The 25,787-nt window shown below is 47.4% G+C and overlaps 2 protein-coding genes across 6 annotated transcripts in view; both read left to right on the forward strand.

Moving 5' to 3' along the window:
• Positions 1-10,904, forward strand: part of tnika (TRAF2 and NCK interacting kinase a) — a 97,857-nt gene extending 86,953 nt beyond the window's left edge. For all 4 annotated transcript variants that reach the window (XM_036553971.1, XM_036553972.1, XM_036553973.1 and 1 more), the window contains 12 exons: positions 728-906; positions 1,047-1,158; positions 1,568-1,735; positions 2,156-2,258; positions 2,975-3,145; positions 3,359-3,502; positions 3,801-3,935; positions 4,608-4,708; positions 5,648-5,797; positions 6,290-6,449; positions 8,795-8,934; positions 9,575-10,904. In XM_036553971.1, the coding sequence (XP_036409864.1) occupies positions 728-906; positions 1,047-1,158; positions 1,568-1,735; positions 2,156-2,258; positions 2,975-3,145; positions 3,359-3,502; positions 3,801-3,935; positions 4,608-4,708; positions 5,648-5,797; positions 6,290-6,449; positions 8,795-8,934; positions 9,575-9,658 (1,647 nt within the window). In that variant the 3' untranslated portion in view covers positions 9,659-10,904. The remainder of the gene's footprint in view (positions 1-727; positions 907-1,046; positions 1,159-1,567; positions 1,736-2,155; positions 2,259-2,974; positions 3,146-3,358; positions 3,503-3,800; positions 3,936-4,607; positions 4,709-5,647; positions 5,798-6,289; positions 6,450-8,794; positions 8,935-9,574) is intronic.
• Positions 10,905-15,829: 4,925 nt separating this feature from the next.
• On the forward strand, positions 15,830-25,174 carry slc2a2 (solute carrier family 2 member 2). 2 transcript variants are annotated; one of them, XM_036554421.1, is made up of 11 exons: positions 15,830-15,928; positions 16,790-16,882; positions 17,298-17,485; positions 18,546-18,670; positions 19,023-19,138; positions 20,302-20,464; positions 21,473-21,660; positions 21,787-21,891; positions 22,926-23,027; positions 23,702-23,905; positions 24,742-24,951. In XM_036554421.1, the coding sequence occupies exons 1-11, from the start codon at positions 15,914-15,916 to the stop codon at positions 24,949-24,951; spliced, it is 1,509 nt and encodes a 502-aa protein (XP_036410314.1). In that variant the 5' UTR covers positions 15,830-15,913. The 2 variants fall into 2 exon arrangements, with proteins under 2 accessions (XP_036410314.1, XP_036410313.1); XM_036554420.1 differs by having other exon boundaries at positions 15,832-15,928; positions 16,787-16,882; positions 24,742-25,174.
• The last annotated feature ends 613 nt before the right edge of the window (positions 25,175-25,787 follow it).

The raw sequence follows: 25,787 nt of genomic DNA on the forward strand, positions 1-25,787 counted from the left end.
GACCTGGCAGCTTATGTATTTTTAGAGCTCAACACTGCATTGCCTCTGGACCGCTAGAATGAAAGGCCAGCACTGAGCAATTATGGGATGTCTTTGTCAGATGTTGCAACAAAAGAAACAAAGCACTTTGTAGAATGTCATTTAACTTAAAGGAGCAAGAAAATATGCAGTCAAATAACACGCCCCTCTTCCTGAAATAACTGCCATAATCATGACTTTTTTCCGGCTGCTACCCTAGTCTCAGGGATGTAGTCTGTGTCTTGGTGCTTTTTTGTCCTTGCTGGTTGCTGTACTCATTATTTTTTTTCCTTTGAGCAGATACAGTTTGCTGGTTTTGGATTTGATGAGGATGAGAGGGTTTCCAGATTTCCGTGTGAACACACGGATTCAGGATTTGCCCATGTCCTGCGTCTGAGTTGGTGCTTAGTGTGGTAGCTGTTGATCTGATAGTACGTCTCTAACTTTCTTTCTCTCTTCCCCTTTCTCTCCCTCTCTCCCTTTCTTTCTCTCATCCCTCTCCCAATCTATTTTTCTCTCTCTCCATTTCTCTCTGTCTCTTTCTCCCTCTCTCCCTCTCCCTCCTCCCTCTCTCGCTGTCTTTCTCTCCCTTTCTCTCTCCCTCTCTCTGTCCTTCCTCTCTCTCTCTTCCCTCTCGCTGTCTCTGTCTCTCTCCTCTCTCTCTCTCCTCTCTCTCCTCTCTCTCTTTCTTTCTCCCTTCCTGTCTCAGGACCTGACTGCCCTGGCCAAAGAGTTGCGAGAGCTCCGTATAGATGAGACCAACCGGCCTCCCATCAAGGTGACGGACTATTCTTCCTCCAGCGAGGATTCAGAGAGCAGCGAGGAGGAGGATGGCGAGAACGAGGCGCACGACGGCACGGTGCCCGTCAGCGACATCCCGCGAATAATGTGAGCACGTCCCCCTCTTCAACGTGACAGCCGCCACACGCCGGGCACCTCCATCATGGAGATCGGGTTACATTAACACGGGTCTGTGTGTGTTCATGTACCTCCTCATAAACAGCTGCTGTGTTTCCCACTTCATACAGGCCCTCAGTCCAAGGGGGGAAAGACTCATATGGCTTGATAGGTAGCCATGACGATTCCCACGACGACTCCTATGGCAACGGCTCCAAGGACGGCACCCTGATGATGAGAGAGGTAATAAAGCGTTGGTGGCCTAGCTGTGGACTTGGCTGCTGTTTTCATTTAGGTGTGGTGGTATGGGTAATGTGGTTGTACGTGTGCAAGTGTGGTTGTATATTGACTGAAGGTGCAGTGTGGGTGTGGCCTTGGCTGGGGGTGTGGCTGTGGGTGTGGTTATGGGTGTGGCTGTAGTTATGTGGGTGCAGTTACGGCTGTGGCTGTAGTTATGTGGCTGTTGGTGCAGTGTGTGTTTGGTGTGGCTGCATTATCTGTGTGGTGTGTTACGTGGGTGTGGTTAGGGGTGTGGTGTAGGTGTGGGTGTGGGTGTGACTGTGCTTTTGTGTGGCTGTGGCTGTGGTATAGGTGTGCTGTGCTGTGCAGCTCCAGGCCTTTAAAAGGTCTTCTGCTGTATTTTGTCCCACAGACACTGGCAGACAGGAAGCGCTCTGGTCACGCCGAGAGCAACGGCTTTGCCGGCCACGGCAATCTCCCCGATCTGGTACAGCAAAGCCACTCCCCTTCAGGCACACCAACCGAGGGCATCGGCCGGCTCTCCAACCTGCATACGCAAGACCTGGACTCCATCGGGGAAGTAGGTGGCCGTGCCATTCTCTGAAGGAGAAAACTCTCCCAAGTCCCTTTCCTCTGCATTCACCGCCCGTCCAACTCTGTCTCAGGCTGTCACTGTTAGCGAAACAGCATTGACTTTCTCCATGGTTTGGTTGTTTTATTTTTTATTAGTTTGGACTTACCTGTTGCTGTGTTGCTTTGGTTCATTTTTCATTTTCTGTTGTGGCGACAACATGCCATGTTAATTCTGCCTTTGTTTTTGCCTTCAATCTCAAATCCTTGCCTTGCAGCCCACGCCAAGCGCCTATTCATATGATGTTTATCCAGCCATACCCAGTAACACCCACCCAATTTTCTGAGACATCTCTTCATTCACTCACTTACAGTGTTACTAGGCTTCTTGGTGCAGCCACCTCACGGTTGCCTTGTCTTGTCTCGACAGTATGGAATGGGGAGTGGTTCAAAGGCCTCCTTCACACCATTCGTGGACCCACGGGTGTACCAGACGTCCCCCACGGACGACGACAACGAGAACTCGGCCGCAGGTGAGCGGAAGGAGGGCGGCAGCCAGGCCCGTTCCTGCAGGAACATCATCAGGTCGATGATGTTGGAGAACCGATGATGTCACAGTGGTGATGTCTGGTTCCTGCATGCTCTGCTTTCTCAGACTGGATCAGCTGTGCTCGGTCCTTCTTCTGGAGTGCTTGTTTCCTCCCAAGTGCTTAAGTGCTTAATTCAAGTCATTACTGCTTTAATTGACCCAGTTTAACTGCTTGTGTGAGAATTCTCTCGACTCTGAGGTTGTTGGTCGTTTAACGAGAACAGAATAATGTGTTGGCCCACTGCCCTCAACAACAAAGAGACAGGACATGCCAGCTAAAGGGCCTCCATCAAATCCACCTCATGTTGTTCTAGGAGGAGGCAAAGAAACTTTTCCAAGGGAAAGCGTTTAGTAGGACATGTCTGATAGAGCTCTTTGCTTAACATGCAGTTGGTTGTGCTGGAAGGCGCTCTTGATAAGAGCATCTGCTAAATGAATGAAATATAATGTAATGTAATGGCTCATTTTCAAGTGGTAACTGGGGTATGTCCAACAGACCTCCAGTTAAATCTGAGCTCTGTTTAGTTGCCTGAGATTATGGGCCAAGATAATTGCAAGCACCCATAGTTTATCTGAGAGTAGCCCAAGGGGTCCCTTAATGTAAAAGTGATGACATCACAGCACACACAGCTGACTGGTCTGGTGGCTCCTCCCCCCCAGCCCTTTTCGCCAATGAGCTGCTGAGGCAGGAGCAGGCCAAGCTGAACGAGGCACGCAAGATCTCCGTCGTCAACGTCAACCCCACCAACATCCGGCCCCACAGCGACACACCCGAGATCCGCAAGTACAAGAAGCGCTTCAACTCCGAGATCCTGTGCGCCGCCCTGTGGGGTGAGTCCGGTTCACCTTCCCATTTGCGGAGACTGGACCCAGTGACTAGCGGTAGCGATAGCATGTAGATAACATAATGGTTTGTCCAGTGTAGAAGTCATAGGGAATGTAATAGCAGAGGCCTATTGTCAGAGCCTATGAAAGACTTGCAAGCAGCGCCTCCTGGAGGAGACTTGCAGTAGCACGCCTCTGTTTCCTCCCCGCCTGCTTTAGGGGTGAACCTGCTTGTGGGAACGGAGAACGGGCTGATGCTGCTAGACCGCAGCGGTCAGGGGAAGGTCTACAACCTCATCACCAGGAGGCGCTTCCAGCAAATGGACGTCCTGGAGGGCCTGAACGTCCTGGTCACCATATCAGGTGAGTCTGACCGCAGGGAGACCACGTGGATTCGGGCTCCTTGAAAACAACCGCAACAGGACCGATATTAGTCATTGCGCATAACTGGGTCATAATCAGCCAGCGGTGTCCTGATAAAATTCTGCTCTGTCTTAGCTATGAGACGGAGATAAACCATGAAACAGACATACAGACCCTGACAATTATCTCCCCTGCTTTGCCCATTGTCCTGGTTATTATGGTTTAAATGCATATCATCTGAAAGTGGGCCCCTTGAATATGGACTCCATTTTTGACATCTGATGCCATTTCTCCTCAGGAAAAAAGAACAAGCTCAGGGTCTACTACCTGTCATGGCTCCGGAACAGGATATTGCACAATGACCCGGAAGTAGAGAAGAAGCAGGGCTGGATCACCGTGGGGGAGCTGGAAGGCTGTGTCCACTACAAAGTCGGTACGTCTGTTCGGTTTAACTCAGATTTTGGATGGTCACATTCAGGCGTTTTTTTTTTTTTTGGTCTTTTTTGGCAGTGACCCATCTAATGTATGAATATTTCAGATCGACTGAGGCAATTTAACAGCCACCAAGCACTTTTCTCTGGAAAATGATCAGTAATTTCATTTATTCTGGAAAGCTCCAAGTCGGTGTCAGTAAGAATTCCAGATTTAACCAAAGGTGAAGCATTTATGTGGAGTTAACAGACATGCACCAGGTAAACAGCCCTTCCAAGGCTTGCCACATCCAACCAAACACTCCCTCTCTGTTTTACATTCTCACAGAGAAAATACACAAGCCTTGTCATGCCTCTCCCCCAGTTCCCCCGATGGATTTAGGCCCAGGCTTTAGGAACAGAACAACAGCCTGAGAGAAAGCTGAATCCCATTTTTAAAGCGTTTTCAAATTTTGCCAGGATGGCCTGTTCTTCCATGGGTGACAGTTAGGGACAAATCTCTCGAAGCTCAGGGAACTGCACCCCGACTCAGTTTGTCACTACAGTGTAATCCTGGGGAAGGGGACAGTGACAGGAGGGTGACAGGATGGAGGAATTACCCTATAAATCCACCCCCCCCCCCTCTCCAGGTAACCGTGACACTCGTTCACTTTTTCCTTTTTTTTTTGTTCTAGTGAAATATGAGAGAATCAAATTCCTGGTGATCGCCCTGAAGAACTCCGTGGAGATTTACGCGTGGGCACCGAAGCCGTACCACAAATTCATGGCTTTCAAGGTACGAGGCGATACAGCCGGGTGGGGGGGGGGGTGGTTTAGGCCACCTCCTCCGCCAACTGTGACACGCTTGCATGTTTCGGCACTCGTCCGGCACCAACGCCGGAATTAAAGTGCGTGGTGTCGGGTGTCGGTTTGATTCCGAGGCTCTTCTTATGACAGCAGGAGAGATCGCTCGAGCTGTCTCTCGCCCTGATTGCTCCCACTAAACGAGCTCATAGAATATTCACGAGCTGGTCTTGCATTCCTGAAGGATGACAGGAGCAAGGGCAAGTATGCTTACAGCACAGCCGATAAACAAACCTGTCTGTCCACAGGGAACGCACAGCTCTGAAGTTCTAGCTCAGTGTCTGTTTCGAATGAGGAGAATTACATCAAATGTGCTCTGCAGGCAAATAAGTGTAACTCCCCAATGAACCTCCCAAGTAGCTAACTATCTGTGTCATATGGTTGGAGATTCTGATACTTTAAAGTTTTGTTATTATGTAAGTGGCAGTTATTGCAAGATTCAGTCAGTCAGGGCAATGGAAGGAGGATGCAAAGAAAAAACATACAGTATACGTGGGTGCTCTGCTGTGTTCGTAAAGACAGATATGACTACTGAAGTCTTACACAACATGTCTGACTAAATCTGTGTGTCTGTGTTTTTCTGTCAAGTTCCTAAAACTGAAAGTATCGGTTGTAATTTTCTTTGTACCTTGGCCGCCTCCCAACATCCCAACATTTATAAGAAAAGAAACCTTAGGGAATCTGGGAGTAAATGTCGGCACAAATTTCTTCTGCTCTGGGCTGTCTCAGTGCTTTCCACTCCGATTGGTTTAGAAATGTCAGATGGAGAGGCCACAGCCAATCGGGGTGGGACATGTTGAGCGCTGCACGTTTGCGTGGATGCGGCGGCCGCAGTCAGACGGCTCACCATGCCGGCTCTCTCTCTCTGAAGTCTTTTACAGATCTCCAGCACAGACCCCAGCTGGTGGACCTGACCGTGGAGGAGGGCCAGAGGTTAAAGGTCATCTACGGGTCCAGCGTGGGATTTCACGTGATCGACGTGGACTCGGGGAACCCCTACGACATCTACATCCCGTCCCACGTAAGTGACGAGATTGGAGTGCTCCTCTGTGCCACAGCGCGGCTAGCAGCGTCCGGTAAGGGTGACAACTATCCCTTAGCAACGGAACCTGCAGCTACACTGCTACCAACCTGTATGGCTGAATTACGAATGCGATACAAATGGAAGTGGCATTTACAGGCAGAAACAAGGAAGACAGGGGCACTAACCTCTGTACAAAGAGCACCAATGGTACATGTTCCTTCCCAATATATGACCAAACCTAAATTGTGGAGATAATTGTTGCAGATGGAGGTGGACATGGGGAGAAAGACGCAGCAAAGCGCCAGACATGTCTCCGCACCGCCAGAGCAGGCGATGATATTGTTGCAGCAGTTTCTCTCAGGGAGAAGCGCTGGCCAGCGAGGGGTGGAGTGAGGGGCGGGGCAAGGGGGCGGGGCAAGGGGGCAGGCGCTGAGGCGGCGCGGCGGTTCTCCCAGAGGCTCATGTGGCGTGTTCCCTCCCTCCCCCCAGATTCAGAGCAGTGTCTCCCCACATGCCATTGTGGTGCTCCCCAAGACTGACGGAATGGAGATGCTTCTGTGTTATGAAGATGAGGGGGTCTATGTGAACACATACGGCAGAATCACCAAAGACGTGGTGCTCCAGTGGGGAGAGATGCCCACCTCCGTTGGTAGGTTTGAGAGCCGCTCCTTCTGTTTTTCAGGCCGTTTGACCTTTTCCACACAGTGCAGCCGGTAGGTGTGATCCCTCATACACCCCACCAGCAACCCCTGCCCCACCCACCCCACACTCCCCTCCCACACACACCCCAACAAAAACCCGCCCCCACCCCCCCACACCCATCCCCAATGTGAGCTACGCCCGCTGCATTCACATCCCCTTTCACCCCCCTCCCCCTCACCTGCATGTGACTGACTTTTGGGTTCCATCACCCACTGCCTGGACTCTCCTCACACCTCACAGCCACTTGAACCTTACAAGCCCCCCCCAAATTCAACCTCCCTCCTCACCTTTACCCTCCACCCCCCCCCCATTCATCCCCTCATGCCCATTAACCCCGCCCAGTTCAGGAAAGGATCGTCCAATCATTATCCTCTAGCTTTTTTTCATTGTCATTTTTGTTGTTATTTTGCATTTGATTTCCTTTGTTTTGTATTGAACCAGTGACCAGAAACTGAATTCAAAATGCCAGCCTCACCCCCTAACCAGATAGGAATGCCTCTGTTACACATATATTTCCTTATTGCATAGCTTTATACTCTAATATGATTGTACTATAATCTTATTGTTGCCCATCTTTGAATGTCTGCCGCACAAAGCCATTGAGCCTTAAATTTTCCCTGTGTCCTCTCTGAACACTCTGAGCTTTTTTGATGTCATCAGTCAGGAAATAAAACCACAAGGGGAGCCACATGAACAGGAATAACAAACGATGCCTTCAGACACACAGATTTCAGGGTTCAGGGGAAGTTTAATGGCATTCAAGTTCAAGTATTTTAAGGCCAGAGATGCCTTTGAGATGCACTGAAGCATTTGACAAAAAAAGAGCACGTCGCAAGGCCATTGTTGCTGGAGGCAACTCATTTCGGTAAGAGGGATTCAGCGAGATGGCAAGTTCAGGAATGCCTTGTCAGAACTGCCACGGTTGTTTTGTTACCCTGTCCAGCCAGTTCTCTTGCGGACGGAGTCATTCTTTTTTTTTTTTTTTTTTTTGCGAATACCCCCTGGGAGTTCAGATAATTATCCAACTCATTACTGATTTAAGCCCTGTCGCCTTTAGCCTCTGATAGATGGACCAGCAGACACAGATGGTACAACAAACCACTGTCTTTCATCTGCACAGTAATTTAACACCCTCTTTGCAATTGGTCCTCTGGCTGATCCATGTCTGAATCTGTGCCTGCCACCTCTGCATACGGTATTTGCAGGCCTTGACACTGACAAATTATGCAGGTTGCCAGATTTTGCTGAACCCCACTAAATTATCGCCTGAGATTGCTTTCACACCATGTGACAGGCTGACAGAGGAGTTATGTTCTCACTGTTACTTACACATATACTTACACAATATCTTTCAATGAGCCAAAAATACATTCCGCCAAAATCTGATAAAAATAATTTTCAGTTTCTGGTCAAAATACTGATACATTCACTATGCCATCCTTTGAATGTGTTTTTTGTGCTTGTTGATTTTGTTTATAATTGTTTCATTACATTTTTTTTCCATAAAGAAAGAACCCCAAAAGAAAATGTTAACTTCCTGTTTTCTGTTTGTGTCCTGTCTTTGGGAGTTAAACAGTCCTGTGCACCATTTTTCTGTTTTTTTTGTGTCATGTCAAGTCAAGAAGGGTGCAGTAGGGTCACTCAGTTTGAGGTAGACCAGTAATACCCTACCAAAACCTCCAATCGTCTCTCCAAACACAATACCCCCCACGGCCCGAGTCAGACAGTAACGCTCAGATATAAAACAATGGAAACCTTATTGATTTTTTTACCTGGAACTCTTATAGTGAACTATCGCCACCTATTGGCGTAGTCTTGCACAACACCAACCTGAGACTTGCAGTAAATACCTCCTGAAGGATCCAGATTACCTCCTGGATCTTGGTACCAGGGAAAAAGGCAGGTAACTTTTTATTATTATTACAGCTATAAGAGCATGTCATAGTGATTATTCCGGGAGGTCTCCATCTCCACGGCGCATCTCTCTTCTGAAGTCCTAGGAGGAAGCAGAGAAAAGAGCTCAGGTTGCCCTCTGAATTTTGGACCCCACCGGTTGGCTCTCCCACTCCAAACTGCAGATTGATTGGCCGAGGCCGGATCGGGACGGGATACATGTCTATTGTGACGTTTAGAAACTGCTGCAATAATTGCATCCTTGTGCGGGCCACTTCACTGAGCCGGTTTTCCGGGATGGTGCTGGACATCAGAAATCGTCCGGGGAGGGGATTCGGGTGTCTGCCCCCCTCCTCCCTTACGGACACCAGGAGTCAGCTTTCCCCTTGTGTTTTGCAGCCTACATCCACTCCAACCAGATCATGGGCTGGGGAGAGAAGGCCATTGAGATCCGCTCGGTGGAGACGGGACACCTCGACGGAGTTTTCATGCACAAGCGAGCTCAGCGACTGAAGTTCCTCTGTGAGAGGAACGACAAGGTAACGGAACCCCATCCCCCCCCCGGAAAAACACACTGGCCACGCCCCCTTTACCTTTCACCTTCCACTGAGCACTCCTCCTCCTGTCTCCTTTCCCCATCGTGCCTCCCTTCGCCCCTCCCCTTCTCCCTTTCACAGTCCGCCAACCACACCTCTTCCCCTTTTTGTTTCCAAGTGGCTCCACCCCCCTCAACTATCTCATATCCAGCCTCCTTCACCCCATTGGCCACATACCTATGTCCCTCTTTTCCTGCTGCACCACTCCCCCCACAGCTTTCCTCTCGTCTGTAGTCCTCCACCATCAACTGTCATTCTTTCGCTTTTATACAGTCCTCTACTGCTTGGCCATCTACTTCACCGTGATGATGGGAGAGTGCGAATTTGCATGTTTACTGTGATTTTAGCCAACAAAGCATCATACTGTAGCTTGTTTTTTCATCACCCAAAGATTTTACATCTTACCATGGTGTGCAAACTGGCATCATCCCGTGCTAATGATGCACCAATGCACGTTCCTTATTGTGAGAGCCCTATGCCTATCGAATCTTGTATAGGTTTTTTTTATGGGAATTTCTTTTATGGGCTCCAGAGGAAAGGAGCGGAGGTGCTAACCTTCCCATGATTCTCTCTGTGCCCGCAGGTGTTCTTCGCCTCTGTCCGTTCTGGAGGCAGCAGCCAAGTCTTCTTCATGACCCTCAACAGGAACTCTATGATGAACTGGTAACATCTTGTCCCCTTCATTCCCATGCGTGATCCTCTCCGCGTAAAGTGTGTAAGCATACAGTACATTTTAACACTGATCAAAAACAAAAAAAAATAAATAAAGAAGAAAAAAACTGTCAGCGAACAGAGGGAGCACTGTAAATCCTGACCCTGGCCCAATGGCGCCTGGAGCTTGTGAGGAGGACTCTGCGTGGCGACTCCCGACTCTGCGACAGCCAGAGTTTTGACAGGACGGCACCCTGCGCTGCGGTTAAACGTCCTGTAGAGGGGGCCAGAGAGCACCATCCCCCCCCTCCCTGCCGTGGGCCCACGCTTTTTACGAGGACTTCCGTCGAGGCCCAGCATCAGTCGCCCGGGCACAGATCGTCTTCTGACCGTTAGGTTTTTTTTTTCTCATTCGCCCTCGGTTTTTAGCGTTCCTTTTGCTGAGAGGACTCGGAAGGGAGGGGGATCCCCGGCTTTTGGCAGCGTGGGAGCCGAAGGACCAAACTCCCGACTGCGTGGAAACTATCCAACGTGACAAAAAAAGATGACAAAACAAAAAGCGCAGCAGATTTGCGCCGAGGCAGATGACCTTCAGCTGGGCGATTTGCCCTGTCCCTTCCCTTGGCTTTTTAGCATAGCACTGTGTGTGCACTGGAACACCTTCCTGGACTGTCTCGTTCTGTGGTAAATGCACACCTGCTTGGGTTGGCTGATCCTGAAGCACCATCTCACTGCACTGTAGCTGTAGTCGGACAAGGGGCCGCCGCGGGAGCCGATTCCTACTGCTGAGATCCCACCGCTCTTGTCCAGAGCAGACTGTTCATCTCCTCCTGGAGTCAGCCAAGGACTCCAGCCATTTCATTCACATGTGTCAAGTCTTACCAGCTAACCTTTTTTTCCCCTGAGAGAGGTGCTTTAGGCTCCAGTTGTTTCTCTGGGTTAAAGAGAGTCACAGATCTTTCACGGTTTAAAGAGGTTGGCGAAGAGCCGGGGAGCTCAATGGCTTTAGCAATGGGTGCTCAGTCTTTGGTGCCAACTACAGCCTGATTTGTTACTGCTGATGTGGTGTTTTTGGCGTATGGCCATCACCCCACTCCCCCCATCCCCCATCACCACGTCTTCCCTTTGAATTAATAGATTTCTGCAGGTCTGTGTGAAATCTTCGCTCTTATTTCTTTACATAACCTTGTCACTGAATGGTTTTATGAGTATGTCTGAGAGATGTTTTTCTTTTTTTCCGGTCTTCATTATCTCTATAACTTAACTGCAAAGTGTGGCTACCTGTGGATTTTTAGGTGTTATTGCAAAAAGAAAAAAACTTAAACAAATAATGTGTCGCTCTTCCTATTATTGACCTACCTCGTTTTTTTGTTTTGTTTTTTTTCTTTCTTTGTCGGTTTAAACTTAATTGTGTTTTGAAATACTTGCGTTACTTGGTAAAATGTGTGCCTCGTTTGGAGCGATAATGCCACTTTAGTCAGACCCGTGTCACACATGCCAGAGACACTGGGGGGCTGGGCTCTGAGCGAGGCTGACAGCGCCACCAGGAACAGACTGGAAGTTGGGCATCATAGCCCTGAGGCTGCGCTTCAAAATAAGAGTCATGTTCAGTGCTTTCGCTTTGTGACTTTTACTGTGCCAGCTGAACAGAGTCGGGATCGTAGAGCCTGCGTTCCCACCCATCACTGTAAAGCCTATAAACAATAAGGGTGCTCTACCAGTCCAACAGCAACACTATGATATCGATGTTAGCAAATGCTGGTCCTGAAAACCACAAAGGTAACAATAACAACTTCCACATCTTTCCTGTCTGTCTGAGTGACTCTGCTGTGGCAGATGTGTTGAGTTTGCTCCTTTTTGTAGTCCCGAGATAAATCGGACCTGTGCAGGGGCTTAAAAGCCGGACTGGCAGAGGTGCGAGGGCTGTATGGCTGGGGTCTGCAGGCCACATGTCCTGCCTGGCCCACAGTCCCAGGACAATAGAATGACACGGAGCTCTTAACAGAACAAATGTCCACACACTGATCCCAAACTCCCAATGTTTTTGTACAGTTTCACTGAGTGTAAAATTCCATTGTACAGTAGTCTAAGTAACACTTAGTTTGATTATTTGATTCCTGTCTCTTTTATTTTACCCATTTTCCAGTCTTACAGTGGTTAGGGATTTTTCTTGTATAGAGCAAAGCATGATGTAAACAAAAATGAGATGCAGACCGATTGATATTCAATTATTATTTCAGTTGCTTTGATTATTTTCTTTGTTATTGGATATTAACACTGTTATGCCACGTCTCTCTTGTTTGAGATGCAACAATTACTTAAACTACTGAAAAAATGATTGGTTCTTAAAAAGAGAGCTATACATTGCAAATATGCTGATCATCTCTGCCCAGAGATATCTGAACAAAAATCACCTGTGTATATCTCTCCTTATGTGGTCTTGTGCAGAATGTTTAATTTTGTTCTTTTTTGTTTTGTTTTTGGCACTGTTTGTAACCAGAGGTTTGATTACAGAGGTCCTGAAATGGGTAGTGGGGGGTGCAAGATTTGCCTGTCTGTTTGGAGAAGGTTCCACTTAAAATGGAATGAGAAAGACCATTCGATTTGTGCCTTGTGTACAAGCTTGGGCTGGTAGCATTAACCGCTGTCTTTGTATGGGGAGGGGAAAAAAACGCCCACACGCTCCAGCATCAACTGTCAGCCAATGGGAGGATGACCTGCAGCCACGCCACTGAAAATGGAATCTTCCACCGTGCATCTACTGTATCTGAGGCCTGTCATTTCCCAGAATCCCCAGCTTCTGAAGAAGGCAGGATTCAATGAGACCACATCTCTGTGGCGACAGTGACTTCACTTCCTTTCTGTCTGTGTGTGTAATGGACATCACGGCGTGTTAATGGGGAAACCTTTGTGCTTTTCCTTTGGTTTACAAAAGCATTCTATCTTTATGTTGGACCCCCACCCCCACCCCCCTCTGGGGTTTGAGAGTTTGGAAGTGCTTTGAAATGCTGAGAATGTCAATGTTGAAGAAAGATCACTACTATGTTACAATTATGTCATATTTTTGTATGTTTTTTTAATGGATGTCTGTTTTGTTTTTACCATATTGTTACCATTACCAGTAACAGTTTGGGAGGGGGAAAATCATTTTAATGCTTTCAGAGTTTCCTGGGTCACCAGTAATGTTTGCACACTATAGATATTTATATTTGAGAACTAAATAAATAAACAGTTAAGCATACTGTTTTTGGGGAGGGTAGGGGGTGGGTGGAGACAGGCGTGACCTTTGAGACAGGGTTTTAGCAATAAATTGTACTGCAGATTGAATTGATTTCGTTTCCTTTTCTATCCTGGTGGGAACACGGTGTGAGGAAAGGGGTCCGTCTGGGTTCACAGGGGCTTTCATTTGCGGCGTCAACGCATCGACCGCAACTGCAACACTCAACTGCAACCGCGCAGCCTTCGAAATGGAACCCGTTCGATTGGCCGCAGGGTACCACACAGTTGGACTGTCTCATCTCTGATTTTTTCCAAGTACTGTCACAGTTTGTTTTCAGATGACAAGCATTAGTAAGGTCCTGTTTTTAAAAAAAATAAAAAAATAAAAAATGGATGAATAAAATTAAACTAGTGTGTTTTTTCTCTCTTTCTCTCTCTCTCTTCGCAATTGTCTTTGCTCATGTTTTGGAGATGGGATCTGGGTCCTGTTTTTCCCTTCAAAGCCTCATGTGTCCTGGTTTAACACTGTGTTCCTTCAATAACATGTTAGATAGAGCGACCCTCAGACTTTGGCCCCTGCTTTGAAACGGTGTATTATTAACCCCGTTGCAGATGTGTGCCCTCAGTAAAGCTGAGCTCCCCGCGTATGTCAGCTTTTCTCACTCTTATCCTTCTTGCAGTCATTAAAATCGTATTTGCTGATTGAGTAGAAACCAAAGATCAAAGTCACTGCGAAGAATTTTTCCCTTATCTGCCAAGGTGGCTCGTGTGCTCAACATCGGGGCCCCGAGAGGCTCAGTCAACAAGGCATTCTCCAGTGCAGGCAGAGCCACGCGGCCCGGGTTCGAAACTGCCCGTGTAATCCGCCAACAATAACCAGTGGCCCACAGTGACAGAACAAATAAGCTTCTGTCCATCAGATATAGGAGCTGGGTCGGCCAGGGTTTCCCTGTGTTGCTGTTCCTGCAATTCGTCAGGCCCCTGCCAGTTGCTCAGAGTAGCATCTGCCATCCAATGAGCACCCACTATACTGTGTTGCACTGTGTGACTAGCACTTGCGAAACTAAATTTGTTAGCCGCGTGAGAGTGTATCGGAGGACTGCATTAGTCTCACTTCAGCGCTCCTGAGTGCAGAGGTTGTTGTGGCAATATGAGCCTAGCCCCGTGTTTCCCAACCCTGCTCCTGGAGGCACACTGTCCTGCATATCTTCTATGTATCCTTCCTGCTTGACTAAATCAGGTGTGCTCAGCTAATCAAAAGTGCCACTCATGAGTTCAGTCAGGTAGGTAGAGCAGGGATAGATAGAAGATATGCAGGACGGTGTGCCTTCAGGAGCAGGGTTGGGAAACGCTGGCCTAGCCTACAGTTGACAATGCCAAAATAGGGGTGCACAAAGGAGAAAAAGTATTTGAGAAAATTAAAATATGTGCACAACATAACCACCTAAATGGAATGCAAAGGGTTAAGAGAGTTATAGGGCCATTGTAGATGTGAGGTAAACCGAAAAATGCCAAGAAAATACAAGAAATTTTGGACTAAATTTTGCGTAACCTGTGTAATCACTTAATTAATGGTGCAATTAGTTAACTTTACTGTGGATTATAGTTGTAAACCTACCATTATGATTATGTATTGTTGGAGGTGGCTGCGAAGATGGAAGGTAAAAGGTAGATGTGCAGGTATCTGTGGTGGGGAACTAAAAATGTAGCCTTAAAAATGGTCAAATTATTTTTGACATAAACAGATGACTGGAACCCTGTATGTTGGCCCACTGCAATAACACTTCTCTTAAGTAATTAGGTATTAAACAGGATTAATGCTTATTAGAATTACTACATACTGCAGTGCAGGCAATGTCCTTCACTAAATTGTTTGAAACATGAAGTAACAATTTGACCTGCCTTATTTTTAGTGTTTTCATGACGCTTGGCGCTGTGTAGTCAACACTGTCACTGTACAGTCGTCTCAATAAACCTAGGTGTCTTGTCGCTTTGGATTGCAGTGCAAGGAGCGTCTGTTTTTTGTTGTTGTTGTTCAATCCCTTCTTATTTGGAGGCGATGGAGCCGATTTTTTTTCTGCCACATCGACTGGCATCCAGGTACTCAGTTACACCGCACAGCGTTTTCACAAAATGCAATTATTTCTTAGGTGTTATTGTATCTAAATACTTCCAGATACCAGATACAAACTCAAACTTCAAATGCTTAACCACTTCTCCGTTCATTCTGCCTCAATTCAGCGGTTGCTTAATTATTACAATTATATATTTTACAATTACACATATTATTACAATAACTTTATAACAGTTATGATTGTCTGTACTGTAATCACTACATGCCATTGATTCTAATATTAGTAATTATTATAAATGGGCTGTGCTGTGTTTAAATTATTAAAATCTAAAGACTGAAAACAGAGACCCCTTCATTTTTCTTTGTTTTCTAATTTGCAGAATAATACCTACATTGATACATGTGTATCGTCATGTAGAAATTTGTTCTGACAAATGTTTCCTCGCGGATAGCCACTCGGCTACTATCTAGCTCGGTACTGCTTTGCAAGCAAAAGTCCAAATTGTAATGATTTAACGAGTGGGTCAAGATTAAATATTTTCCAGTGTTAATCCATCCTTTTGGTTTTATATTCATCATCTGTGAGATCACTTAAAGGTATACACGAAGGATTTTAATTTTAAGCAAGCAACAAGTGCGCTCCCTTTCTCGTTCAATTGCTGACTAGTAGAATGCGTATTGAGAGGATCATTCCAGTGATAATGAAGGTGTCGTGTTTCGTTTGCTAATTAGATGTATTTGTATGTATGTTTTATAAAATAAGAATGAGTAATTGATTCATTGCTCAGCGTCCATGTGGCCAGTGGGGGAGGCAGGGGGAGGAGGTGTTGCTCCTCTGTACAGGTAAGGCTAGAACGTGAATGCAGCGTGATCCACCGATTGATGATTATCCAGAGACTTGGACTGAGGGGGTCTGTAATCAGTGCCCAAGAGAACTTTGGAACTACTATTAGCTTGGTGAAGAGGAGCGCCGGATGGATGGAGTCTGGAAAGGTAAATGGTTTTTTTTTATTTTAGGTTAACAAAAACCAAAATAATACTTACGGTATTCCATGTGTAACTTGTTGGTTTAGGACCTTTTCGATCAAAAACACTGTTATATATGGATCTACAATATTTTTAAATTAAATGCAGAATTATGAATATTCATAAATAATACTCAGTTCTTACATACCGCTGTTGTTTTCTTAATGTCAAAATTATATGTGTTTCAATAGCGGTTGCTTTAACCCAATGATTGCAATTTATACCTGCACCTGTATGTGTTCAACTAATGAAAACCAATACATTTTGTAAAATAATGCACTTTCTGCGCTTTGTTTTTAATTTTTGCAAGTTTTCGAAATCTGAGCCAGGACCTGTTATTTAAATATTACAATTCCGATGTATACTGAATTTTAAATAAACCGCCGTTTTAAATGAGAGGTTTTACTTCATCCTAATTCAAAACAAACATTAGAGGAAAGCTTTTTTGATGCGGACGTGCTGGACGTTCTCACAGAGGAAGAAGGGGGTTCTGTGTTTTCTTGAATATTCTGACACCATTGACAACTATGCACCTGCCGCGCTGTAATTACTCCCGTGAGCGCCCGAGCGCTGAAATATTCATCTGAAGATTACCTGTAGCGAGCTGACCCCATGTACAATACGTTCTCCCTCTCAACGGTAAAGGGGAACCTCTCCTCTTTCCACTGAACGAGAACGGCTGCGACGACAGCACAGCGGGCACAGTTCTGTCTGACGTGGGAGCCCAGGGCAGCACGGCACCGCGGGCCCTAGCACTGGCTGTACAAATTCAAATTCGATGAATAAACTGCACCGTTGTCAGGCTTTTGCGCTTGTATCATGTAGCAGCTCTCCGGAACTTTGGCGCTGGCCGTGTTCACCGCTGCCCTTGGGTCTCTTCAGTATGGATACAGCCTTGGCGTCATCAATGCCCCTCAAAGGGTAAGCAAACAGTCGAGCAAGAAACTGTTTAACTGTATACTGTGTAACTGTGTTAAAATGTGTGCTCAAAATCAATATAAAAAGTTTGATAATTGTTTAAAAACAACAAGTATAACAGAAATACATCAATTACAGAATAGCATTAATACTTAAGAAGTGATTTAAATATGTAAAATATATTGCGTAAGATTTGTAAGGATCTACTACCAGACAATGGCATGGAGACTGTTCATTTCTAATCAGGGTAAATACAATACAAGAAAACCAAATATTTAAAATCATGTTGGGATTTTTCCAATCAGGGGTTCACTAAACACAGAATGTCTAAACAACTCTCCTTTTCTGGGAGCAACAGCATGTGGGCACAGCGCCGTGGTATTTGATGAAAGGTGTTTCCTGTGCTCTGGGTTTGCAGATCATTGAGAGGCACTACAGCCGCGCTCTCGGGGTGCTGCCGCAGAACCTCACCCCCTCCAATGACACCAAAGAGGAGGAGCTCCATCCCTCTGTGGTCATGTACTGGTCTCTGTCGGTGGCCATTTTCTCCATCGGGGGTGTGGCCTCCTCCTTCCTGGTGGGTTTCGTCGGGGACCTGCGGGGCAGGTGAGAGAGGTGGTGCCGCATGGCCCTTCTGCAGAAGGTAGCTGCGGTGCAGCTTTTCACAAGCCCTAGTCGACCCTCATGAATCACACCTTAACAGGCACCTTGGGGGAGATCCTGACTGGCTCTGTCAGCAACTCGCTTGGTTTGAGTGTGGGCCGAGCGGGTTGAGCCTGCGTTTGAAACGAGCTGCGTAATTTTTGCTGAGAGTGACCGCGACCCAAATGCGTCAGACCAAACCGGCTTTGCTCTGCCGGGCTGTAGGGGAGGGCGGTTCTGCCGGGGCTTCCTCGTCTTGCCGCTCTCGGACGCCCTGCGATTTGGTGACCATCTGCAAGCCGCTCGGATGACACCAGCAGAGAAGTGTCTGTCCTCCAGTGTAGTGTGAAAAACAGCTATTGGCTTTATGCGAGTGTGCTGGAGGATTGAATTCGTCTCGCCTCAGTGCTCTTGCAAAAGTGCAGAGGTTGTCGCGGTGAGACGAGCCTTGTATACAAATTGGCATTTCCACAACAGAGCTGTGTAAAAAAAAGGGCAAATACAATCATACAAAGTAGCTAACCTTGGGTTGTTCTTTGAGAACAAAATATATGTGGACCAGTTACTTATGCACCAGCCTTGTAAGGCATCTCATTAAGCATCACTGAATTCCATTTTGGTAATTCCAAGAGGTAAAATAAACTAGTAATACCTTTCCAGAGAATGTCTATGTGTGCCTGTCAAGTTCTTAAGTGTAAGATATGCTGCTGTGTCTTTGATCCACTGCAAATAGGAAGTCTTCCTATGCACATGTTGGATGAACACTATACAGATGCTGCAAAGATGAAGATTTTACTGATCCTCATGTGATCTGGATGGTTGATCCTGTTTGCCGAGTCAGCCAATCCACATGCCTGCAGCATCCACACAGCATTCTGAGCAGCTAAAAAAACACTTGAATGAGCTCAGCATTCCTAAGTCATTTCGCTTCGGACTCAGGAGGCTAGCATGTTAGACTGAGCATTGTGCAATGATTGAGGCCTGCAGTCTATGGTCACTGGTGACAGAGGTTTTCCTTCTCCAGGATAAAGGGGATGCTGATGATTAATGTCCTGGCCATTACAGCCGGTGTCCTCATGGGCCTGGCCAGAATGGGCCCGCCCCACCTCATGGTCATCGCAGGAAGAGCCGTAATGGGATTCTACTGCGGTAAGAATGCGCACGACCGGTCACGTTTGCACATGACCGGTAAAGTCATGTTTCTACACAAAAATGGAAGGTACCCGTTGCTTGGTACTGTAATTCCGGAACTGTTGGATTGAAATGTAGAATAGAAGCTTGTGGTGTGTGAGTTTGGAGTTTCTTGAGAAGTTCGATACGTGAGTGTTTAATATTTTGTTCTGAAGTGCGTTCAGTGTTCAAAATGATGCACGATGCTGATGGGAAGTGAAGTCCGAGGATGAGGGCTGGACAGTGTGAGCAGGCTAGCCGTGGACTTCATTTCCTATGAGCACGTCTGTCGGCAGTCTGCCCTGTTGAGCTCAAGTGTTGCGTTTCTCAGGCCTATCCTCCGGTCTGGTGCCCATGTACATTGGTGAGATCGCTCCTGTGGCATACCGAGGGGCGCTGGGAACGCTGCACCAGCTGGCCATCGTCACGGGGATCCTGATCAGCCAGGTAAGCGCGGGGAAATTCTGTCTAGCTCCCACCACAAGCTGCTTCAGCGAGGTGCCGCCGTCTTTCAGAAAGAAACTGAATTGGTGTGTTGAAATTAATCTTATGTAATATTTGCAACCTTCGATCAGGTGTTGCTGGGGTGTAGCAGGCCCTGGCAAGGATGTGAATGTTGATTGTGTGTAATTATTGGAACTTGATAACAGCCTTATCTGAGCTCAGCATTTCAGTGGACCCTGATTTCAGTGGATGGTCACTGATCTCCACAAGTTGTAAGATGGTTTTAAAAAGCTGAGTTTAACAGTGTCCACTGTACTGTACATTAGAAATTTAAGACCATTGGTAGAGTGGCCACCTTGCCAGACAGAGGATGCAAGTGGAAGAAACCACTTTTGAGGGGAAACTTAAACTTGGCAAACTACATCTGAGCAACAATTGGAAGGCTGTCTTATGGGCAGATTGAACATGCTCACTGGTGTTTATCCTTGGCGTGAAAAAGGCTAATCCTCTGTTTACAAAAAAAACCCTTGCCTACTGTGGAATATAGCAGGGGTGTCTGTTATGTTTTGGTGTTGCTGTGGGGCCCTCGTTAAGAAGGAATCATGACCATGTACCAAAAGGCTGGTTTTCTCGGTCAAGATGTTCAAGCTTGGCTGAAAATGGGCATTCCAACATGATTGTGATCCAAATAATTCCTCTAAATTTAAAAGAAATGGTGAACAGAAATGGTTAAAATAAATGTTCTTAATCTCGGCCTCAGACCTCAATCCAATTTAAGAATGTGGTTTGCAAACAGAAACCAAACGTTCTGAAGGACCCAGGGCAATTCTGTCAAGAGAAATGGTCAAACATTCCCCTTAACTGGTGTCAGAATGGAAGCAGAAAAGGGATTCAACATGAGATTTTTGTCTGTCAGTTGTCTGTCTCTCCCATTTAATCAGCGGTGTGAACAAATATGGAGGGCATTGTATGTCTGTGCATGAGTGTTTGCATAAGTTCATATGTGTTTATATTTGAGTGGCTATGGATGGCTGTTTGAGCCTATGCACTGCTGAACCTCAGGGGTTGCATAAACCCCTGAGCTTGGCTGTGCATTTGGTCATGCGCTGGGGTGGAGGTTTGTCTGTCCCCGTCAGTGACGTGACCTCCCACTTCCTGTCCGTTAGGTCCTGGGGCTGGACTTCCTGCTGGGCAATGATGCCATGTGGCCGCTGCTGCTGGGCCTGTCTGGGGCGCCTGCCGTGTTGCAGACCTTGCTTCTGCCCCTGTGCCCGGAGAGCCCGCGCTACCTCTACATCAAACTGGGCAAAGAGGAGGAGGCGTGCAAGAGTGAGACAGCCGGCCAGCCACGTCACTGTTTCACCATGAGACAGAGAGAGAGAGAGAGAGGGAGGGAGAGGGAAGAGGGAAAGAGAAAGGGAGAGAGAGAGAAGGAGGGAGGAGAGAGAGAGGGAGGAGGGAGAATGCGGGAGCAGAGAGAGAGAGAGGGAGCAGGGAGAATGAGAGGGAGGGAGAGGGAAGAGGGAGAGAGGGAGGGAGTGAGGGAGGTAGGGAGAAAGACTGGAAGCAAGGAGAAACCTGGTTCTGTACATCTGTAGAGTGGCTTAGCCTAATGGGGATGTTTTCAATGTTAATGTTGATGGCATCCTAAAGGCTTCCCCCTCCAAGATGCTCAAATGTAACATCCAAACAATAACAATTATGTATGCTGCTTTTGAAATTGCCAACTGCACATTAGGTTCGCCTCCCCTCAACAACCTCGGCAGTCGCGCAGGACTGCTGAAGTGACACGAAACCTCGAAGGACTGCTCGCTAGCAGCCTCTAGTGACTGATCAGGTGCACATGAGTTGCTCAGATGGGCGTCAGTGGGGATGCACCCATGCTCTGTTCGGTGTGTTTCCTCCTGTGGTGCACTGTGGGATTTGTAGTTTTAAAATTAGCCATTGGCTGCATGTGAATGTATCAGATGACGGCATGCATTGTGCTTCAGCACTCCTGCCTGAGTGTAGAGGATGTGGTGGTGAGGTGACCCTGTTGTGTACAACTGCTGATTCTAAAATAACAGTAAAAAATGAAAAGTGAGAGTTGACTAGTTCCACCATTTTGTTTTTGTTTTTCCATTTCCAAGTGAACCACCTATAGTCTGTGCCTACGCTGGAGTTCAGGATTTTTGAGTAATATTTCTTCCCACCAGAGCAAGTTTCACCACCTTCAATATGAACATGCGATCACAGAATTACAGCAACCCAGCCAGCTGTGCAGGAGGTTGACTTTTTTTTTTTACAATGAAATCTCCCGTTTCTCTTCAATGGGCACATCTGGCTTGAACTCCGCAGGTCTGAAAAGGTTCAAGGGGGAGTACGACACCTCCAAAGACATGGCTGAGATGAAGAAGGAGAAGGAGGAGGTCATGAAGGAGGAGCAGGTATCCATCGTGACGCTGGTGCGCTCCTCGGCATACCGGCAGCAGCTGGCGGTGGCCTTGATGATGCACTTGTCCCAGCAATTCTCTGGGATCAACGCGGTAAGCGAGGCCCTGCCTTCTCTCAGTCCCCTTTGCACGCCTTAGCAGAGCACTGCTGAATTGCGGCTTTATTGCCCCCGGCTTTATTCCGCACAACAATAATGTTTGCTTTTGCCTTTTGGCCAGATTTTTTATTACTCCACGTCCATCTTCCTCAAAGCGGGTGTCTCCAAGCCGGTGTTTGCCACCATCGGGGTTGGTGTCATAAACACCATTTTCACCATGGTGTCGGTGAGTAGGCCCTTCACATCAAAGTCAAATACCATTCCAACAATGTGCTCATCTCTTAGTAACACGAGAGAAGTAATCAGATCTCCCTACAGTACAATTTTAGCATCTCAAGAGGGATATCAAACTATCCCTGAATAGAGAAATGTTTGGTTTAATTCTTTGCTATGTATGCGTGCGCAGTGTCAATCAGTGGAGGCCTGAAGACAAAAATAGGAACTAACCTTTAAATTGCCCATGAGTGGCACTGGCAGCTAATGTGCACTGTACATGAAACCATTTGGTTGTGAGGAAAAGAAAATTGTTATAAGTTGACACTATTCTCTTTTGTTTTAATTAGAATTATGTAGTATACCTTAGTATTTAATGCAACATGCACAAGCCACAAAGGCAATACTGACATAAAAAACAAACATCTGTACATACACAGGAAACAACAACATCTGTACATACATAGGAATTTACTGCTGGTGGCTGATCCTTACTAAAACTGGCAAGCAGACAAATGAATAAACAAAAGCCGAGTTCAGGGCAGTGAAGATGAGCGTGACTGTGCCGGTGCCGTGCAACGGGGGCCTTCTGAGGTCTGGTCATGCCGATCCGGGGGCGATAAGTGGTATCCGGAGCGACAGGGACGGCGGGAGGGTGCCGTATCCGCCCGCGGAGCGCAGCCAGGCCTTATCGCCCGGGCTGAGCGCAGTTCAAGGACACGCCGGCTGCGCAAACAGCACCGGATCCTGAGCGGAGAGCGGCCCAGGCCACGGCGGCAGCACGGAGGCTACTGATTAACACGCGAGCTGCTGAGCGCCAGAGCTACGCGCCGGTTTAACACGCGCGCCTTGGCCGCCTCGTTCAGGAACGTACCGGAACCGGATCACCGATGCATCACCGAACCGCAGCAGCCTGAAATGAAGGCCGTGGCACTGAGCCTGCTGAGGTTTCTCAGAGTTTCCCTTTACCTCCTGTCAATCTTACTGAATCCCAAACCCAGCATGCCCACTGTTGTGTGTGTGTGTGTGTGTGTGTGTGTGTTTCAGGTGCTACTGGTGGACAGGGCCGGCAGACGCACGCTGATTCTGATTGGACTGGCAGGGATGTGCTGCTGTGCGGTGGCCATGTCCGTCGGGCTGGTCTACCTGGTACGTCTCCCGAGCGCCACACCTGTCGGGCCGCACCCGTGCGGGAGGGGGGTTTCGTGCGGGCTCTGAGCCAACCAAAGGGCCTCTCACACTTCAGACTACCCGGGCACCTTTGAGGAGCACAGGTCGCAAATCTTAACTGAACGGCTCCCCTGCACTGACACGTTGCATATTGGGCCTTAATTTTTTTTAATTATCATGTTACACAAAGTTACATGGATTGCTGAATCCTTGCACAGTTATATTTCTAAAAGACACACACATTTTATAGCATAAAGCATCTGAATTAGAGTGGATTTCATCAAGTTGTCCTGCTGATTATCAGATTCTAATTTGTCTGGATATGTCTGCATTTGATCTAAAAGATGCTACCACAGATGCTGAGCTTGTCAGAGTGTGTTAGAAGGGCTGCCTTCCTTGGTCCTGGAGCTTCACAGCTTCACAGAAGAGTAAAGCACTTTGTGTGTACCTTTGACACATTTGACCTGTTTACTCAATGACGTCTAGCCTAATGGTTGTTCCAGTTGTGGCATGAACAGATTGTGATGGGGCTCCAGTGGCAGCATTATCCAACTCTTACCTTGGGAGTTCTGCCGGTGTTGTGACGGTCACCCTGACCTGACCGAGCTCTCTCCCCCTCTCCCCCTCTCCCCCTCTCTCCCGCCCCCACGTAGACCACCTACGCCTGGATGAGCTACGTGAGCATGGCCGCCATCTTCCTCTTCGTCTGCTTCTTCGAGATCGGCCCCGGGCCCATCCCCTGGTTCATCGTGGCCGAGCTCTTCAGCCAGGGCCCGCGGCCGGCCGCCATCGCTCTGGCCGGCTGCTGCAACTGGACCAGCAACTTCGTCATCGGGATGTGCTTCCCCTACATAGAGGTGAGGCGGGGGACGCGGGGGTGGGGTTGGGTAATGGGGGGTTGGTGATGGGGGGGGGTCTGGGCCAGCGTTGCCGGCGGCGGCGTCTCATGTGCAACACGATGTCGAAAGCAGTCGAAAGGCCTGGCTGAGTACACCATGGCTTTGTGAGTATAAGTAGATTTTGGAAGCCATTCAAGGGCGTAAGTGCAACACCCCGCTGAATCCCTCATTGAACGCTCACTGCATTATAAGCTTGATCTCCTTAATGCTTGGGAACGAAACAGAGGAACAGTGTTGCACTTTTGCGTGAACAACACAATACGGAGGCAAGTGAAAGGTATTTATTAATCTGTGATTAGCAGCTTCCCTGGCTGTGAGACTGAAGCCGATTGCTTGATCAAAAGTGTTGATCTGTGGCAAAGCACTGTCAAAAACAGAAGGCAAAAGCGCCCGATGGTAACTACCTTTTCACTTCTTACATCACATCACTTATTAAGATTTAGTATCATCTCTGCTGCTAACTTAACGTTTTGCTGTAATTTTGTAAGTAGCTCTGGATGAGAGGGTCTGCTAGTTCATTGAATCTAAATGCATTTGCTTAGATGTCACCTTTCTGCCTTCTACTATGATACCTTACACATTCAGAAACCATTCTGCACAGCTGGATTTTACCAGCTCAGTAGGGGGCATGGTGGGCAAGTGCCCAACCTCAGAGTCAGAATCGTGGCCTGGGAGGTGCTGACAGCTCGCTCTTCCGTACGCTGAGCCACGTGCGCTGACATCACGTCTCCGCCCTCTCTCTCTCTCTCCCACCCCCCCCCCCCCCCCCCCCCCCGCTCCCTTCGCGTTGGAAGGCCCTGTGCGGGAGCTACGTCTTCATCATCTTCGCCGTCATCCTCCTGGGCTCCACGGTGTTCACGTACTGCCGCGTCCCTGAGACCAAGGGCAAGACCTTCGAGGAGATCACCGCCGAGTTCCAGCGCAGGCGTCGGCACCACCACGCGCCGCCCGACGCCAAAGCCGCCACCGAGCTCCACCACCTCAAGTCCTCGTCAGAGGCGTGACCATCCCCCCTCCCCTCACGTCAAAGGGACACCGCAGGTTTTCAGAAGTAGCCATGTCTGTTACCAGTTGTGCTTGTCAGTGTTTTCCTTTTTTTTATAACCATCATGGTCTCATAATATGAAATACATGAATGGGTTTCAAAATTGTATTTTTGCAGCTACTGAACCACAAAGGACTGTACAGGTCGATCCTCTAAAGTTGTTTTTGTTTTTCAAAGGTTGCGTGTGAGTGTTTGTGTTACATATTTTGACAATAATTACATAATTATTACACAATTATTTTAAAGTATTACACAGTATTGGTAGGTAATGTAAAACAAAATATTTTTAATGCCATTTTTTAAAAATAATTTCAATGCTAATTTTCTGGTATTTGTTATGCTGATGTGGATAAGACATCATAATGAAATACAATACATGATACCTCATCATTGAAGTTTGCATTCACATTAACCTGTATCAGACACTTAGAATGAGTGCAAGCTTAGTAAAGGTTTTTTTTTGCATTTGTGGCATTGCATGTAAAATTTGGCATATTGCCATATTAACCGCCATCTTGAATGATCCCAACACACTGCTTTTAAAGGGACCATACAAGATACCGGATTTTCTTTACTTCAAATCATTCCTTGGAACGTAAGAAACACATCAATTAGGTTTCTTTGAATGAAAATCGCCATTTCATGTTTTTAGTAATTTTTTTGCCCAACTCTCTGCTGTAGAAATAAACAGACTGTTTTCAGTGGGAGTAGCACATTGGTTCGATCCCCGCTGAGGCACTGCTGCTGTACCCTTGGGCAAGGTACTTAACCCACAATTGCCTCAGTAAATATCCA

Source organism: Megalops cyprinoides, chromosome 20, assembly GCF_013368585.1.
Source record: "Megalops cyprinoides isolate fMegCyp1 chromosome 20, fMegCyp1.pri, whole genome shotgun sequence".
Taxonomy (NCBI): Eukaryota; Metazoa; Chordata; class Actinopteri; order Elopiformes; family Megalopidae; genus Megalops; species Megalops cyprinoides.

What these genes read in the sequence shown, in the direction of transcription:
- slc2a2 (XM_036554420.1), top strand. An exon ending in TCATCAATGCCCCTCAAAGG is followed by an intron (nt 16,883 to 17,297) that starts GTAAGCAAACAG and finishes CTGGGTTTGCAG; the next exon opens with ATCATTGAGAGGCACTACAG. An exon ending in AGAGGAGGAGGCGTGCAAGA is followed by an intron (nt 20,465 to 21,472) that starts GTGAGACAGCCG and finishes TGAACTCCGCAG; the next exon opens with GTCTGAAAAGGTTCAAGGGG.